Raw genomic sequence first — 19,265 nt, 5'->3', positions numbered from 1 at the left:
GAATGATAAGAAATAAATGAGTGAATGGTGAGAAATAAATGAGTGAATGATGAGAAATAAATGAGTGAATGATGAGAAATAATTGAGTGAATGATGAGAAATAAATGAGTGAATGATGAGAAATAAATGAGTGAATGATGAAAAATAAATGAGTGATAAATGAGTGAATGGTGAGAAATAAATAAGTTATTGATGAGTGATGAACAAGTGAATAATGACAAATAAATGAGTGAATGATAAGAAATAAATGAGTGAATAATGAGAAATAAATGAGTGAATGATGAGAAATGAATGAGTGATAAACGAGTGAATGGTGAGAAATAAATGAGTGATGAACAAGTGAATGATGAGAGATGAACAAGTGAATGATGAGAAATAAATGAGTGAATGATGAGAAATAAATGAGTGAATGATGAAAAATAAATGAGTGAATGATGAGAAATAAATGAGTGATAAACGAGTGAATGGTGAGAAATAAATGAGTGATGAACAAGTGAATGATGAGAAATAAATGAGTTATTGATGAGTGATGAACAAGTGAATAATGACAAATAAATGAGTGAATGATAAGAAATAAATGAGTGAATGATGAGAAATAAATGAGTGAATGATGAGAAATAAATGAGTGAATGATGAGAAATAAATGAGTGAATGATGAGAAATAAATGAGTGAATGATGAGAAATAAATAAGTTATTGATGAGTGATGAACAAGTGAATAATGACAAATAAATGAGTGAATGATAAGAAATAAATGAGTGAATGATGAGAAATAAATGAGTGAATGATGAGAAATAAATGAGTGAATGATGAGAAATAAATGAGTGAATGATGAGAAATAAATGAGTGAATGATGAGAAATAAATAAGTTATTGATGAGTGATGAGCAAGTGAATAATGACAAATAAATGAGTGAATGATAAGAAATAAATGAGTGAATAATGAGAAATAAATGAGTGAATGATGAGAAATGAATGAGTGATAAACGAGTGAATGGTGAGAAATAAATGAGTGATGAACAAGTGAATGATGAGAGATGAACAAGTGAATGATGAGAAATAAATGAGTGAATGATAAGAAATAAATGAGTGAATGATGAAAAATAAATGAGTGAATGATGAGAAATAAATGAGTGATAAACGAGTGAATGATGAGAAATAAATGAGTGATAAACGAGTGAATGGTGAGAAATAAATGAGTGATAAACAAGTGAATGATGAGAAATAAATGAGTTATTGATGTGTGATGAACAAGTGAATAATGACAAATAAATGAGTGAATGATAAGAAATAAATGAGTGAATGATGAGAAATAAATGAGTGAATGATGAGAAATAAGTGAGTGATAAACAAGTGAATGATGAGAAATAAATGAGTGAATGATGAGAAATAAATGAGTGAATGATGAGAAATAAATGAGTGAATGATGAAAAATAAGTGAGTGATAAATGAGTGAATGGTGAGAAATAAATAAGTTATTGATGAGTGATGAACAAGTGAATAATGACAAATAAATGAGTGAATGATAAGAAATAAATGAGTGAATAATGAGAAATAAATGAGTGAATGATGAGAAATGAATGAGTGATAAACGAGTGAATGGTGAGAAATAAATGAGTGATGAACAAGTGAATGATGAGAGATGAACAAGTGAATGATGAGAAATAAATGAGTGAATGATAAGAAATAAATGAGTGAATGATGAAAAATAAATGAGTGAATGATGAGAAATAAATGAGTGATAAACGAGTGAATGGTGAGAAATAAATGAGTGATAAACAAGTGAATGATGAGAAATAAATGAGTTATTGATGTGTGATGAACAAGTGAATAATGACAAATAAATGAGTGAATGATAAGAAATAAATGAGTGAATGATGAGAAATAAATGAGTGAATGATGAGAAATAAGTGAGTGATAAACAAGTGAATGATGAGAAATAAATGAGTGAATGATGAGAAATAAATGAGTGAATGATGAGAAATAAATGAGTGAATGATGAGAAATAAATGAGTGAATGATGAAAAATAAATGAGTGATAAATAAGTGAATGGTGAGAAATAAATGAGTGATAAACAAGTGAATGATGAGAAATAAATAAGTTATTGATGAGTGATGAACAAGTGAATAATGACAAATAAATGAGTGATAAATGAGTGAGAAATGAATGAGTGATAAACGATTGAATGGTGAGAAACAAATGAGTGATGAACAAGTGAATGATGAGAAATAAATGAGTTATTGATGAGTGATAAACAAGTGAATAATGACAAATAAATGAGTGAATGATAAGAAATAAATGAGTGAATGATGAGAAATATATGAGTGAATGATGAGAAATAAACAAGTGAATGATGAGAAATAAATGAGTGAGTGATGAGAAATAAATGAGTGAATGATGAGAAATAAATGAGTGAATGATGAGAAATAAATGAGTGAATGATGAGAAATAAATGAGTGAATGAATGAATCGGTCAGTGTAAGTAAGGAAGTAAAGATGTGGGCGATGCAGGGAGGCGTGTGATTGGTTGAAAAGTTGTGTTGCGTTTCAGTGCAGCTGGGACACATGAGTTGTTGACTACAATTGGGGGTAAAAAGTGGGCATATTCACCATGAAAGGTAGAAAGTGGGCATATTCACCATGAAAGGTAGAAAGTGGGCATATTCAAAGTAAAAGAGTGAATAATTGGTTCCTCAGGTGGGCTGCGCCATCATCGCTGGCATCCTCCACTTCTTCTTCCTGGCCTCCTTCACCTGGATGTGTCTGGAAGGTGTGCAGCTCTACCTGATGCTGGTGGAGGTGTTTGAGAGCGAGTACTCACGCAGGAAGTACTACTACGCCTCCGGGTACCTCTTCCCCGCCATCGTGGTCGCCGTCTCCGCCGCCATCGACTACGGCAGCTACGGCACGGACAAAGCGTGAGTCTACTTTGGGAAGATTGTTGCGCTCTTCCTTTTGACCTTGAATATTGACCACAACACTTCAAACTAATCTGGCCCAACTTAAACTTACTTTGACTTACCTGGCAGTAGAACTGATGCACCACCATTTTGTGGACAACATCAGTAATGACCATGAAGCACACTTTGACGTGTACACAGCACAGCATGTTGATATATGACCCAATCCACTCATGGCGCAAAAAAACCAAGAGGAAAAAGTCAACACATAACACAACAAAAAGTCAACACACACAGTCACACATGACACAACTAAAAGTCAACACACACGGTCACACATAACATAACAAAAAGTCAACACACACGGTCACACATGACAACAACAAGTCAACACACATGGTCACACATGACAACAAAAAGTCAACACACATGGTCACACATAACACAACAACAAGTCAACACACATGGTCACACAAAACACAACAAAAAGTCAACACACATGGTCACACATAACACAACAACAAGTAAACACACATGGTCACACATGACACAACAACAAGTAAACACACATGGTCACACATAACACAACAAAAAGTCAACACACAGGGTCATACATGACACAACAACAAGTCAACACACATGGTCACACATAACACAACAACAAGTCAACACACATGACACAACCTGCTCACTCAAATTTGTATAATATATTATAAAAAATGTCCAAGCACAACACATAATTCAACATTACAGCCATTTAAATCCTTTACAATGCATGCTGGGAAAAAAAGTCAACTCCTCTCCATGTTTGACATATTTTAGCTGCTTGATATTTCTCATTGATTACAAAACTTTAAGAAGGTCATCACAGAAGTAAACAAAGTTAAAGTCCAACGTTCACAAACTCTTAATATCCAATTCTATTAATGATACATCTATTATCCATCCATCCATTTTCTACCGCTTGTCCCTTTTGTGGTCGCGGAGGGTGCTGGAGGCCATCTCCGCTACAATCGGGCGGAAGGCAGGATACACCCTGGACAAGTCACCATCTCATCACATGGCCGACACAGATTCACACACTAGGGACCATTTAGTGTTATTAGATTCATATAATATATATATATATATATATATATATATATATATATATATATATATATATATATATATATATATATATATATATATTATATTCATATAATATGTATGTGTAATATATATTATATTCAAATAATATGTATGTATAATATATATTATATTTATATAATATGTATATGTAATATATATATTATATTCATATAATATATATGTTTAGCCTATATTATATGAATATAATATGTATGTATAATCCATCCATCCATCCTTCCATCCATGGATGTATGGATGGATAATCATATAATATATATGTATGATATATATAATATGAATATAATATGTATGTATAATGTATATTATATGAATATAATATGTATATATAATACATATTATATTCATATAATATGTATATATAAAGTGTTACTTTTGTCCTCATTGATGTGATGGCAGCATTGATGATGTCAATAATTCATAACAACATTGATTGTGATTAATTATTATGTTTGAATAATTTGATGACAGCTTTAAAGGAAACAAACAGCAGTTTTGTGTTATTGTCGTCAATATTGCAACTTTTGATTTTGTTTGCGTTTTTATTCCACTTTTCTTGAACAGTATGTGTAGAATGTGCTGCTGGGAACAACAATTCTCCACAATATATATCCACCATTCATTCATTCATTCATTCATTCATTCATTCATTCATTCATTTATTTGACTGCAACTTTGGATGTTGACCGTGGATGCTCGTACATGCTAACTGGCGTGCTAACTGGCGTGCTAACTGGCGTGCTAACTGGTGTGCTAACTGGCGTGCTAACCTTGCTGTCTCCTTCCTCAGCTGCTGGCTGAGTGTGGACAATCACTTCATCTGGAGCTTCATTGGACCTGTCACCTTCATCATCATGGTAAGACCACACCTGTGTCACAGTACATTACAGGAGCAGAATACAGGAACAGAATAAGATGAGGGAGAATATTTGTAGCTTGCTAGTGATGGAGGAAGTGTGCCAAAGTAAAAATCAGCAGCTCAGTTGGAGCAAACAGGAAATACTACCAAAACAAGAGCGCCAGGACAGGAAATGAGACCAAACTCAGGAATAAATCAGTCAATAATGGATCATGACAGCACATCAAGTGGTTGTAAACATAGGGCCGTGGTCTTTTGGTACAACTCAGAGTGATAGGAGACATCTTTTATTTGACAAGTTAATTTTGTAAAAAACAATCATTTATAAAGGGGATTATTGTTAGGTGTCACATTCTGGACTAGACTAGACTGGACTGGACTGAACTAGACTGGACTGGACTGGACTGGACTGGACTGGACTGTACTGTACTGGGGGAAACATGGATTAATAAACCTGAATTCTATAAACTGTTCCACTCTTACAACACACACACATACACACACACGAGCACACACACGCATGCACACACACTCACACGCACGCACTCACACTCACACACACACTTGCACACGCACGCACACACGCACGCACTCACACACATGCATACACACTCACATACACGCACACATGCACGCACGCACACGCACACACACATGCACACACACATGCACACACACGCACACACACATGCACACACACACACACATGCACGCACACGCACCCACATGCACACACACACGCACACACACACATGCACACACACGCACACACACACAGGCACACACATGCACGCACACGCAGGCACACATGCACACACACACACATGCACACACACACACAAGCACACACACGCACGCACACATGCACACACACACACACACACACACGCACACACACAGACACACACACACACACACAGACACACACACAGACCAAACAACACAAATCATTGTAATTCAAATCCTCCTTTTTTTTCTCTTTTGACTTCCTTTCAAAAGTGACAACACAACTCACTACTATTTGAATATTTCTTCTCATGGACAATATCTCACAAATCTACTTGACATTTATGTTCATTCTGATGTGTTTGTTCATAAGTGACATGTGTGATTCTGATGTGTTTGTTCATAAGTGACATGTGTGATTCTGATGTGTTTGTTCATAAGTGACATGTGTGATTCTGATGTTTTTGTTCATAAGTGACATGTGTGATTCTGAAGTTTTTGTTCATAAGTGGCGTGTGTGATTCTGATGTGTTTGTTCATAAGTGACATGTGTGATTCTGATGTGTTTGTTCATAAGTGACATGTGTGATTCTGATGTTTTTGTTCATAAGTGACACGTGTGAGTCTGAGGTTTTTGTTCATAAGTGACATGTGTGATTCTGATGTTTTTGTTCATAAGTGACATGTGTGATTCTGATGTTTTTTTTCATAAGTGACACGTGTGAGTCTGAGGTTTTTGTTCATAAGTGACATGTGTGATTCTGATGTGTTTGTTCATAAGTGACATGTGTGATTCTGATGTGTTTGTTCATAAGTGACATGTGTGATTCTGATGTGTTTGTTCATAAGTGACATGTGTGAGTCTGGTTTTGTTCATAAGTGACATGTGTGATTCTGATGTTTTTGTTCATAAGTGACGTGTGTGATTCTGATGTGTTTGTTCATAAGTGACATGTGTGATTCTGATGTGTTTGTTCATAAGTGACATGTGTGATTCTGATGTGTTTGTTCATTAGTGACATGATGTTTTTGTTCATAAGTGACATGTGTGAGTCTGATGTTTTTGTTCATAAGTGACATGTGTGAGTCTGATGTTTTTGTTCATAAGTGACATGTGTGATTCTGATGTGTTTGTTCATAAGTGACATGTGTGATTCTGATGTGTTTGTTCATAAGTGACATGTGTGATTCTGATGTTTTTGTCCATAAGTGACGTGTGATTCTGATGTTTTTGTTCATAAGTGACATGTGTGATTCGGATGTGTTTGTTCATAAGTGACATGTGTGATTCTGATGTGTTTATTCATAAGTGAAATGTGTGATTCTGATGTATTTGTTCATAAGTAACGTGTGTGATTCTGATGATTTTGTTCATAAGTGACAAATGTTATTATGCTAATGTTAGCATGCTAACACTTTGTGCTCGTGTTTTAGCTAAATGTGTTTAAACTTAAACCTATCCTAGACGTTTGCCGGCTTCCACAGAGGTTTAGGGCACAGATATCAGGCCCATCTAAATTTCGGCAGTCATTTTCTGTGTAACATTAATAATACTATCATAACAAGCTGACTTTCCTCCCAGTCTTTGCTGTAGTCTAAATCTTTGTTTTCCACTGGCATGTTGTGTGTTGCCATGAAAAAGCGTGCACGGTGGAAATGATGATGGGGATCCGGGCGTTGCCGACCCGAGAGATAGGACGGTGACCCCGCGAGTGGCTAATGTATGGTAGCGCTGCTAAGGTGTGACAGCCGGGAGGTTTTGCAGAAGAAGAAATGAGTCAAAAAGACAAAGTAGTGCAGAGACGTTGATCTCAGGGGAGTACGGGAGCAAAGTTCGCTGGCACAAACCCTGAAGCTTCTCCACAAATGATCTTGGTCTTCATGGACCAGAGAGAGCAGAAAGGACTAGAACATGTTGTTTGATGATCTTCTAGAGCAGGGGTCGGCAACCTTTACCAGTCAAAGAGCCATTTTGACCAGTTTCACAAACTAAAGAAAACAATGGGAGCCACAAAAATCTTTTGAAATTTAAAATGAAATAACACTGCATACAAAGTTGTTTTTCTTGCTTTGTGCTATGTATAAAGCAAGAGTCTCAGACACGCGGCCCACACCTTAATATGAAAATGGAATGTTAGTGCGGCCCGCCAGTTTTATATGAATGGCGCTTGACAGCGTCACACTTGTCAACCTTCCCGATTTTTCCGGCAGACTACAAATTTCAGGGCAATTATTCTCTGGAACGTGCCGTGATGGTACAGCATTTAGCGCCCACTACAACCAGCGTGCCGGCCCAGCCACACATTGTATGGGGCTTCTGCTTGCTCACGTAAGTGACAGCAAGGCATACTTGGTCAACAACCACACAGGTTACACTGACGGTGGCGGTATAAAAAACTTTAACACTCTTACTAATAATGCGCCACACTGTGAACCCACACCAAACAAGAATGACAAACACATTTCGGGAGAACATCTGCACCGTAACACAACGTAAACACAACAGAACAAATACCCAGAATCCCATGCAGCCCTAACTCTTCCGGGCTACATTATACACCCCCGCTACCAAACCCCGCCCACCTCAACCGACGCACGGAAGGGGGGTTGATGTGTGAGGGAGCAGGGTTGGGGTGGGGGCGGGGTTTGGTGTCTAGCAGGAGTGTATAATGTAGCCCGGAAGAGTCAGGGCTGCATGGGATTCTGGGTATTTGTTCTGTTGTGTTTATGTTGTGTTAAGGTGCAGATGTTCTCCCGAAATGTGTTTGTCATTCTTGTTTGGTTTTGGTTCAAAGTGTGGCGCATTATTAGTAAGAGTGTTAAAGTTTTTTATACCACCACCGTCAGTGTAACCTGTGTGGCTGTTGACCAAGTATGCTTTACTGTCACTTATGTGTGCAAGCAGAAGATGCATACAACAAAAGGCTGGGCTGGCACGCTGTTTGTACAGACTGTAGAGGGTGCAAAATGCTGCACCATCATGGCACGCCCTTATTATTATTGTTAGGGTGAAAATTGGAGAATATTAATCCTGGGAGTTTTCTGCGAGAGGCACCGAAATCCGGATATCTCCCGGGAAAATCGGGGGGGTCGGCAAGTATGCAGCTGAGCCGCATCAGAGTGATCAAAGAGCCACATGCGGCTCCGGAGCCGCGGGTTGCCGACCCCTGGTCTATACGCTAACCTCCGTGTTTATCCACTCTGATGTATTCATACTCACCTATTATTAGTACCGTGTTTTCCGCACCATAAGGCGCCCTGGGTTATAAGCCGCGCCTTCAATGAACGGCATATTTCAAAACTGTGTCCACCTATAAGCCGCCCCGTGTTATAAGCCGCATCTAACTGCGCTAAAGGAATGTCAAAAAAACAGTCAGATAGGTCAGTCAAACTTTAATAATATATTAAAAACCAGCGTGATGTGGGCGCGCATGGAGTCGTATATCAACATGGACGGAGCTGCGTGAAAAAAGCCACCCGGCCTCTTTGCGTAAACTTACCTTAACCACTCGCTCATCTTTTCTTCATCCATCCATCCCTTCGAGTTAGCTTTTATGATGACGCCGGCTGGAAAGGTCTCTTTTGGCAAGGTCTTCCTTTTGAATATCACCATGGGTGGAAGTTTCTGGCCATTAGCATGGCAAGCTAGAACCACAGTGAAGGATGACTTCTCATTCCCTGTGGTGCGAATATTCACCGTACGTGCTCCCGTTGTATCCACAGTGCGGTTCACAGGAATATCAGTTGCTGTGAAATAGTAATCCGTGTGCGGATGGAGAGATTGCGTCTTTTCATGAACCGGATCCCTGTCGCTTAGTAGGAGCCATTTTGTGGTCTTTACAGATGTAAACACACAAAGGAAATGAAACGTACGGTAATATCCGCGCGCTTCTTCTTCTTCTACGCGGGCGGGTGGTTGCTTACAGTAGAAGAAGAAGCGCTTCCTGTTCTATGGGGGCGGGTGCTTACCTTGGCGGTTGCTTGCGTAGAAGAAGAAGCGCTTCCTGTTCTACCGGGAAAAAAGATGTCGGCTGTTTACCGAAGTTGCGAGACCGAAACTTTATGAAAATGAATCTTAATATTAATCCATATATAAAGCGCACCGGGTTATAAGGCGCACTGTCAGCTTTTGAGAAAATTTGTGGTTTTTAGGTGCGCCTTATAGTGCGGAAAATACGGTATTAGGATGTTTTACATATTATTATCATTATTAGTATTAGCATATTTTATATATCATTATCAGTATTAGTATTAGCATATTTTATATATCATTATCAGTATTAGTATTAGCATATTTTACATATTATTATCATTATTATTATTAGCATAGTTTATAAATTATTATCATTATTAGTATTAGGATATTTTACATATTATTATCATTATTAATATTAGCATATTGTATATATTATTATCATTATTAGTATTAGCATATTTTATATTCTATTATCATTATTAGTATTCGGATATTTTACACATTATTATCATTATTAGTATTAGCATATTGTATATATTATTTAGAGTAGAGTAAATATAAAAGAGTAGAGTAAATATAGAAGAGTAGAGTAAATATAGAAGAGTAGAGTAAATATAAAAGAGTAGAGTAAATATAAAAGAGTAGAGTAAATATAGAAGAGTAGAGTAAATATAAAAGAGTAGAGTAAATATAAAAGAGTAGAGTAAATACAGAAGAGTAGAGTAAATATAAAAGAGTAGAGTAAATATAGAAGAGTAGAGTAAATATAAAAGAGTAGAGTAAATACAGAAGAGTAGAGTAAATATAAAAGAGTAGAGTAAATATAGAAGAGTAGAGTAAATATAGAAGAGTAGAGTAAATATAAAAGAGTAGAGTAAATATAAAAGAGTAGAGTAAATATAAAAGAGTAGAGTAAATATAGAAGAGTAGAGTAAATATAAAAGAGTAGAGTAAATATAGAAGAGTAGAGTAAATATAAAAGAGTAGAGTAAATATAGAAGAGTAGAGTAAATATAAAAGAGTAGAGTAAATATAGAAGAGTAGAGTAAATATAGAAGAGTAGAGTAAATATAAAAGAGTAGAGTAAATATAAAAGAGTAGAGTAAATATAGAAGAGTAGAGTAAATATAAAAGAGTAGAGTAAATATAGAAGAGTAGAGTAAATATAGAAGAGTAGAGTAAATATAAAAGAGTAGAGTAAATATAGAAGAGTAGAGTAAATATAAAAGAGTAGAGTAAATATAGAAGAGTAGAGTAAATATAAAAGAGTAGAGTAAATATAAAATAGTAGAGTAAATATAGAAGAGTAGAGTAAATATAGAAGAGTAGAGTAAATATAAAAGAGTAGAGTAAATATAGAAGAGTAGAGTAAATATAAAAGAGTAGAGTAAATATAAAAGAGTAGAGTAAATATAAAAGAGTAGAGTAAATAGGTGTATAAAAGAGTTTGATGGACAGATATTGTTTTTTACTTGGCTCAGCTGCCTGGTTTTCCGGCCTTAGTTTGTGCTGCTTGGGTGAAAAGGCACTTAGACGAGTATTAGCTGGGTGAAAAGGCGACATGGAAGTAATGAGTGGGGGGGTTAGCCATTAGCATGCTCGAGCTGGCAGGAACAGCGGGCCTTTTGGATCATGACACGTCTTGTCATGCCGACATCTCCATCTGCACCTTCAATATTTCATGGCCAGCAGTTCATGGCCAGTTCAGTGTGGACACTTTTTTATTTCTTTCTTTCTTTCTTGCCAAATGGGCTTTTTCTTGCCTGCCGTCCCGATGAGGCCCAACTTGCTTCTGCTTGGCTTCCCGGTGACGACTCCCAGACAGCAGAGACAAGAGTGAAGGAGGAGGGGCGGACCCCCCCAGGGAAGCATGTCGGTCGGGGCGGGGACATGTGCAGTGAGCTTACTTTCACTTTCACTTTCCCTGTCACTCTCCTCTGTCTCATTGGATCCATGTCAGCACTCAGGCAGTGTGGAAATGTTTTCCCAAGTCCTCCTCCTCCTCCTCCCTCCATCCCGTCCGACTCCCGCTGATGGAAATAGCGTCTGATAGCTGCCAGACCAAACATCGATTCATTTTGATATCAACCAGAGCACTCCATTCAGGGCTCTTTCTTTTTTACAGCCTGCGTTATTGTGCGCCGCAGCGTGAGTTGATTGCATGAGGAGGGCGACATATTGATCACGCACACACACACACACACACACACACACACGCACACACACACACACACAGTGTGTAATGGTGTGAGTGGCAGCCACAAAGGTCATTACTTGATACCTATTCCATACTCCTCCAGCAGACAATCTACACTTCTTCATCATTCTCCTACAAGAAGACTTGAAAGTTCTCTTACAGCGGCCGTCCTCCTGTTTTGTCTCTGCAAGAACACGATCCGTCCTTCCCCGCGTTTCTAGCACATCAACGTGTGAGGTGCGCCCCACAATGTTGTTCCAACTGACTTTATGTCACGCTTTTGTGTTTATAAATCACACTATTGATTTTTAGGGGAGCGAACAGCAAATAAATTCTCTTGAGACTCGCAGCACGACACTTTCTTTTATGCAGGATCATTCTTTCTGCTTCCATGATCCAACCTGACCTTAGGCTGTGTTCTAACTAACATACTTGGCACACTATAGAACGCACCGCTGTGTAAGCCACACCCACTAAATTATAGAACTTTATTTTGTCTTCCATATATTAGTCGCACCGGACTATAAGTGGCAGATACACTATATTGCCAAAAGTATTTGGCCACCTGCCTTTACTCACTTATGAAATTGAAGTGCCATCCCATGGAATTGTCCAAAATGTTTTGGTATCCTGGAGCATTCAAAGTTCCTTTCACTGGAACTAAGGGGCCAAGCCCAACTCCTGAAAAACAACCCTTCACCATAATTCCTCCCCCACCAAATGTCACACTCGACACATTTCAGTCTGAAATGTGGTGTTCTCCTGGCAACCTCCAAACCCAGACTGGTCCATCAGATTGCCAGATGGAAAAGTGTGATTCATCAGTCCAGAGAAGGCGTCTCCACTGCTTTAGAGTTCAGTGGTGATGTCCTTTACACCACTGCATCCCACGCTTTGCATTGGACTTGGTGATGTATGACTTAGATGCAGCTGATCGGCCATGGAAACCCATTCCATGAAGCTCTCTGCGTACTGTACGTGGGCTAATTGGAAGGTGACATGAAGTTTGGAACTCTGTAGCAGAAAGTCTTTGCACTATGCTGACCTCTCTGTCAGTTTACGTGGCCTACCACTTGGTGGCTGACTTGCTGTTGTTCCCAAACTCTTCACTTTTCTTATAATAAAGTTGACTTTGGAATATTTAACAGCGAGGAAATTTCACGACTGGATTTGTTGTAAAGGTGGCATCCTATGACAGTTCCATGCTGGAAATCACTGAGAGCGGCCCATTCTTTCACAAATGTTTGTAGAAACAGTCTCCATGCCTAACTGCTTGATTTGATACACCTGTGATTAGTGATTCTCATCATTTGGATGGCTGGCCAAATACTTTTGGCAATATAGTGTATATACGTTGTGAAATGAGTTATTTACACAGACATATTCAGTAAATGTTTATATTCATACCTTAATTGTTTACAAACAGTGTCTGTAACAAGGCAGTAAAACGGCTGATCAAACAAAACAGAAGTCATAGTCATGGACCCACAAGCTGCGCAAGCTAGCTCTCCAATCAGCTAAACAGACTCAATAACTCCACGCTGACGTTTTGCTGAATTTACTGAGGAATTTGTGAAAGTGAAACAACACAAAAATAATGCCTTTTTAAGTTACTAATACTAACACAGACACTCATGAACGTGTTAGCATAGTAGCTAATGCTAACAACAGTGTGTCGTGAATGTAAGGTATGTGCAAGGATTAGAACCATTTCGACCCTGGCGGGGTCAAATTAGAGTTTGAAAAGTCTTCATAGTTACTTTCACCCTACAATTCTACTAAATGAGCTGCCAGTTTTTTACCATCAAATCAAACATTTTGTTTTGTTTTTTTGCAGTCACAATATTGTGCATCACATATTTCTCATTTCTCATGACCACATGTCCAAAAAGGAGTAGGAAGAAGCAGATCGTATTGTAATCTTTTCATTTCAGAGGAAATATGCGTTCACTTCCTGTTCTCTGTTTATGAAGCAAACAAATCAATGAATCAATAAAGATCTGCTGAATAGAAAGTAGGGATGTAACAAAATGATCATTTCTTATCACATAATGATCACAGTTGTGTTGAAAGTCCTTCAAAAGTAATTCAGTTGAAGTAAACACTTTTACCTAAGTTTAAATTGCCCCACTTTTTTGTCTGGCAGGTTATTGTGCAGAGTGTCAGCTGTGGAATAGTTCTTGATTCAATAAAAGAATATTTCTATGGGGACATTTCAGACCTTTTGGGGTACTGGCACCTTTAAGGGTAAGTCCTCTTTGGGACCTTCAAGTCTGGACTTTTTACAATGAAAGTAAATCTAAATGAAGTCCCTAAAAGTCAGCAGTCCCATTTGATGTCCAAGTTCTGTTCTATTTGCACTCTCTTCTCTAGCAAAACTATACCATTTATTGTTTTATTTATATTGAACATGTATTTGTGTCTTTAAAATCACTATACTATTGTTTGTTTTTACAATAATTGTACTATTTATTTGTGTTTTTACAATATCTCTACCATTTATTGATTTTAACAGTATCTACTGTGTATTTATTTATAATGAATAAATACTATTTGTTCATGTGCTTTTAAAATCCGTATACGTTTTATTTGTTTTACAATTACTATTTTTGATATGTTTTTAAAAATATCTATAATTTATTTTTTTAAATAACGGCACTATCCATGTATTTACTTTTACAATAACTATACTATTTATGTATTTTATAATAACGGTACTTTATGTATTTTACAATAACTAATAATAATTTGTGCTTTTAAATTTATTATACTATTTATTTTTACAATAACTGTACTATTATTGCATTTGACATATCTATACTATGTATTTATTTTTAAAATAACTACTACTTATTTATTTATTTATGTTTACAATAACTGTTCTTTTTTTCATGTGTTTATAAAATCATACTATTTATTTATTTGTACAAAAACTGTGCTATTTATTTGTGTTTTTAAAATCATTATAGTATTTATGTGTTTTTTACAAAAACTAATATTTATGTATTTTTAAAATCACTATACCGGTAATATTAATTCATTTTTCGAATAACTGCACTCTTTATGTGTATTAAAAAAAAAAAATATACCATTTATTTCTACATTAATATGTATTATTTTTGTGTATTTTTAAAATCACCATACTATTTATTTTTTCAATAACTGTACTATTTATTTATGTCGTTTTAAAGTCCCTGTACTATTTATTTGTGTATTTTTACAACAACTTTATATTTATTCATGTGTTTTTAAATCTGCTCCCTGGTTCCTTTTGTATCTTCTTCTAAGGTTGCATATTGTGCATGAAAAGGTGTTTATTCGGTAGAAGAAGAACTCATTGTTGTTCCTCTCAGACTGTGCGGCTCTTTCTTCCCCTCTGATGGATTTCAATGCTTTTATTGATATAGAATGACACTAAATTTGGCGCCAGTTGGCCCGCCTGCCCTGACTGCAGGGATACGACTTTATTGGATTATGTGTGGCCGTGACCTCCTCCAAGGAGGACCAGGACCAGGACCAGGACATGTTTGCCTCGGTCTCTGGCGTCGCAGTAAGAGGACTTTGTTCTTGTTTTGACAGCTCAACCTGATCTTCTTGCTCATCACCATGTACAAGATGATCAAGCACTCCAGCAGCCTCAAGCCAGACTCCAGTCGCCTGGAGAACATCAAGTAAGTCACGCACACAATATCATTTTCACATCAATATAATGTACATCTACTGTACATATGCAGCCTTCTTGACAGTGTACATAATGTAGTCAATATACTGTACATCTACTGTACATATGCAGCCTTGTTGACAGTCTACACCATGTAGTCAATATACTGTACATCTACTGTACATATGCAGCCTTCTTGACAGTCTACACCATGTAGTCAATATACTGTACATCTACTGTACATATGCAGCCTTCTTGACAGTGGGGATACAATAAGTATCAGCTGGCATCTGATATCCATATCCGGTATTGGCCTGATATCAGCAAAAACAATGGGTTGGTATCACAGCTTGCATGTAAAATGTGTGATATCATGCGCGGTATAAGCAGTGTGTGTGATATCATGTGCGAAATAAGCAGTAGATTTACTTGTGTTTGATATCATGTGCAATACATATTTACTTTTGTGTGATATCATGTGCGATGTAAGCAGTGGGTTTACTTGTGTGTGATACATGTTTACTTGTGTGTGATATCATGTGCGATATAAGCAGCGTGTTTACTTGTGTCCGATATCATTTGTGATATAAGCAGTGTGTGTACTTGTGTGATAGCATGTGCGTTATAAGCAGTGGGTTTACTTCGGTGTGTGATATAATGTGCAATATAAGCAATGTGTTTACTGTGTGTGATATGTGCGATACATGTTTGCTTGTGTGTGTGATATCATCTGCGATATAAACAGTGTGTTTACTTGTGTGTGATATCATATGCGATATAAGCAGTGTGTTTACTTGTGTGTGATATCATGTGTGATATGAGCAGCATGTTTACTTGTGTGATAGCATGTGCCATATTAGCAGTGGGTTCACTCGTGTGTGATATCACATGTGATACATGTTTACTTGTGTGTGATATTATGTGCGATATAAGCAGTGTGTTTACTTGTGTGTGTTATAAGCAGTGTGTATACTTGTGTGTGATACCATGTGCAATATAAGCAGTGTGTTTACTTGTGTGTGATATCATGTGTGATACATGTTTACTTGTGTGTGATATCATGTGCAATATAAGCAGTGTGTTTACTTGTGTGTGATATCATGTGCGATGCATGTTTACTTGTGTGTAATAGCATGTGCGATATAAGCAGTGTGTTTACTTGTATGTGATATCATGTGCGATAAAAGCAGTGTGTTTACGTGTGTGTGATATCACATGCGATACATGTTTACTTGTGTGTGTGATATCATATGTGATATAAGCAGTGTGTTTACTTATGTGTGATATCATGTGCGATGCATGTTTACTTGTGTGTGATATCATTTGTGATATAAGCAGTGTGTTTACTTGTGTGTGATATCATGTGCGGTACATGTTGACTTGTGTGTGATATAAGCAGTGTGTTTACTTGTGTGTGATATCATATGCGATATAAGCAGTGTGTTTACTTGTGTGTGATATCATGTGTGATATGAGCAGCATGTTTACTTGTGTGATAGCATGTGCCATATTAGCAGTGGGTTCACTCGTGTGTGATATCACATGTGATACATGTTTACTTGTGTGTGATATTATGTGCGATATAAGCAGTGTGTTTACTTGTGTGTGTTATAAGCAGTGTGTATACTTGTGTGTGATACCATGTGCAATATAAGCAGTGTGTTTACTTGTGTGTGATATCATGTGTGATACATGTTTACTTGTGTGTGATATCATGTGCAATATAAGCAGTGTGTTTACTTGTGTGTGATATCATGTGTGATACATGTTTACGTGTGTGTAATATCATGTGCGATATAAGCAGTGTGTTTACTTGTATTTGATAACATGTGCGATAAACGCAGTGTGTTTATGTGTTTGCGATATCACATGCGATACATGTTTACTTGTGTGTGATATCATATGTGATATAAGCAGTGTGTTTACTTGTGTGTGATATCATGTGCGATGCATGTTTACTTGTGTGTGATATCATTTGTGATATAAGCAGTGTGTTTACTTGTGTGTGATATCATGTGCGGTACATGTTGACTTGTGTGTGATATAAGCAGTGTGTTTACTTGTGTGCGATATCATGTGCGGTACATGTTTACTTGTGTGTGATATCATGTGCGATGCATGCTTACTTGTGTGTGATATAAGCAGTGTGTTTACTTGTGTGTGATATCATGTGCAATATAAGCAGTGTGTTTACTTGTGTGTGATACATGTTTACTTGTGTGTGATATCATATGTGATATAAGCAGTGTGTTTACTTGTGTGTGATATCATGTGCGGTACATGTTGACTTGTGTGTGATATCATATGTGATATAAGCAGTGTGTTTACTTGTGTGCGATATCATGTGCGGTACAGCCATCCCTCGCTTCCTGCACGCCATCCATCACTTCCTGCATACGATCCCTCACTTCCTGCACGCCATCCCTCGCTTCCTGCACGCCATTCTTCACTTCCTGCACACGATCCCTCACTTCCTGCACGCCATCCATCACTTCCTGCACGCCATCCCTCGCTTCCTGCACGCCATCCATCACTTCCTGCACACGATCCCTCACTTCCTGCACGCCATCCCTCACTTCCTGCACGCCATCCCTCACTTCCTGCACGCCATCCCTCACTTCCTGCACGCCATCCCTCACTTCCTGCACGCCATCCCTCACTTCCTGCACGCCATCCCTCACTTCCTGCACGCATCCCTCGCTTCCTGCACGCCATCCCTCGCTTCCTGCACGCCATCCCTCACTTCCTGCACGCCATCCATCGCTTCCTGCACGCCATCCCTCGCTTCCTACATGCCATTCCTCACTTCCTGCACGCCATCCCTCGCTTCCTACACGCCATTCCTCACCTCCTGCACGCCATCCCTCGCTTCCTGCACGCCATCCCTCGCTTCCTGCACGCCATCCCTCGCTTCCTGCACGGCCAAGTCTTCATTTGCAACCATCTTTTCCCCCTCTTCAGTCCTGGTGTGACGTAACCAAGAAGCATTGTGGGTAATCGTGTGGTGTTTACTGGCTGCTAATCAGAGGTTAGCGCCATCCCGTGCTGCAACCTTTCATTATTGACTAGTTGCAGCGTGACAACACAAAGTGCAATCAAGGAAACGCCTTCTTTACGTTCTGCAGAGCTCCCGCTGTCACGTCAACAAAACCACACTTTGTTCCTTTTTGCGCTGGGAAAATGTGAATTGTTTCCTGCGGGCTTTATTTATTTTTTGGGTGCATGGTTGTGGTCTTCTTGTTTGGACGTCATGGCCCCGACATCCTCTCCGTCTCTCAGTAACGATCACGTCTGATACTGTAATACTGCTTCTGGTCACATGGTGTGTGTGCTCCTCCCCATGAAGACCATAAAGCCTTCATCAAGTAAGGAGCTTCTCCTTAAAGGGCAACTGCACCTTTTTTTGGACTCTTGCTTATCATTCACAATCCTTATATAAAACAAGAACATGTGTGTTTTTCTTTTTTTTATGCATTCTAATTTGTAAATAAATGTTAGCAAAAGTCAGCAACACTGCAGCTAATTGGAGTACACTAAAGCCCTCTAAAAAACATCCAAAATGTGCCAATAATACTCCATTTACAAGTTGTGACCCCAATATTGTTATTGTAAGTGCTAACGTAGAGGAACTACTTTTAGCGGTGCCGTGATCACAGAGCGCTAACTAGCTTGTGCTGCTATATTGACATATTGAGCTGCTGCATCGCCTCTGTGTCGGTAAAAGTTATAAATCATGCTTCTAATCTATGGAGGTTAATGTGTGTTTTTGTTATGAAAGGTTTTTGTTTTTTTACACAG

The 19,265-nt window shown here is 37.9% G+C and overlaps 1 protein-coding gene across 14 annotated transcripts in view; it reads left to right on the top strand.

The window, feature by feature from the left end:
• Positions 1-19,265, top strand: part of adgrl2a (adhesion G protein-coupled receptor L2a) — a 218,437-nt gene that overhangs the window by 172,340 nt on the left and 26,832 nt on the right. For all 14 annotated transcript variants that reach the window (XM_061975454.2, XM_061975464.2, XM_061975455.2 and 11 more), the window contains 3 exons: positions 2,697-2,917; positions 4,839-4,905; positions 15,386-15,477. In XM_061975454.2, the coding sequence (XP_061831438.2) occupies positions 2,697-2,917; positions 4,839-4,905; positions 15,386-15,477 (380 nt within the window). The remainder of the gene's footprint in view (positions 1-2,696; positions 2,918-4,838; positions 4,906-15,385; positions 15,478-19,265) is intronic.

Source organism: Nerophis lumbriciformis, linkage group LG14, assembly GCF_033978685.3.
Source record: "Nerophis lumbriciformis linkage group LG14, RoL_Nlum_v2.1, whole genome shotgun sequence".
Lineage (NCBI taxonomy): Eukaryota > Metazoa > Chordata > Actinopteri > Syngnathiformes > Syngnathidae > Nerophis > Nerophis lumbriciformis.
The sequence above is the reverse complement of the archived record's forward strand: the minus strand, read 5'-3'. Positions and strand labels throughout refer to the sequence as shown.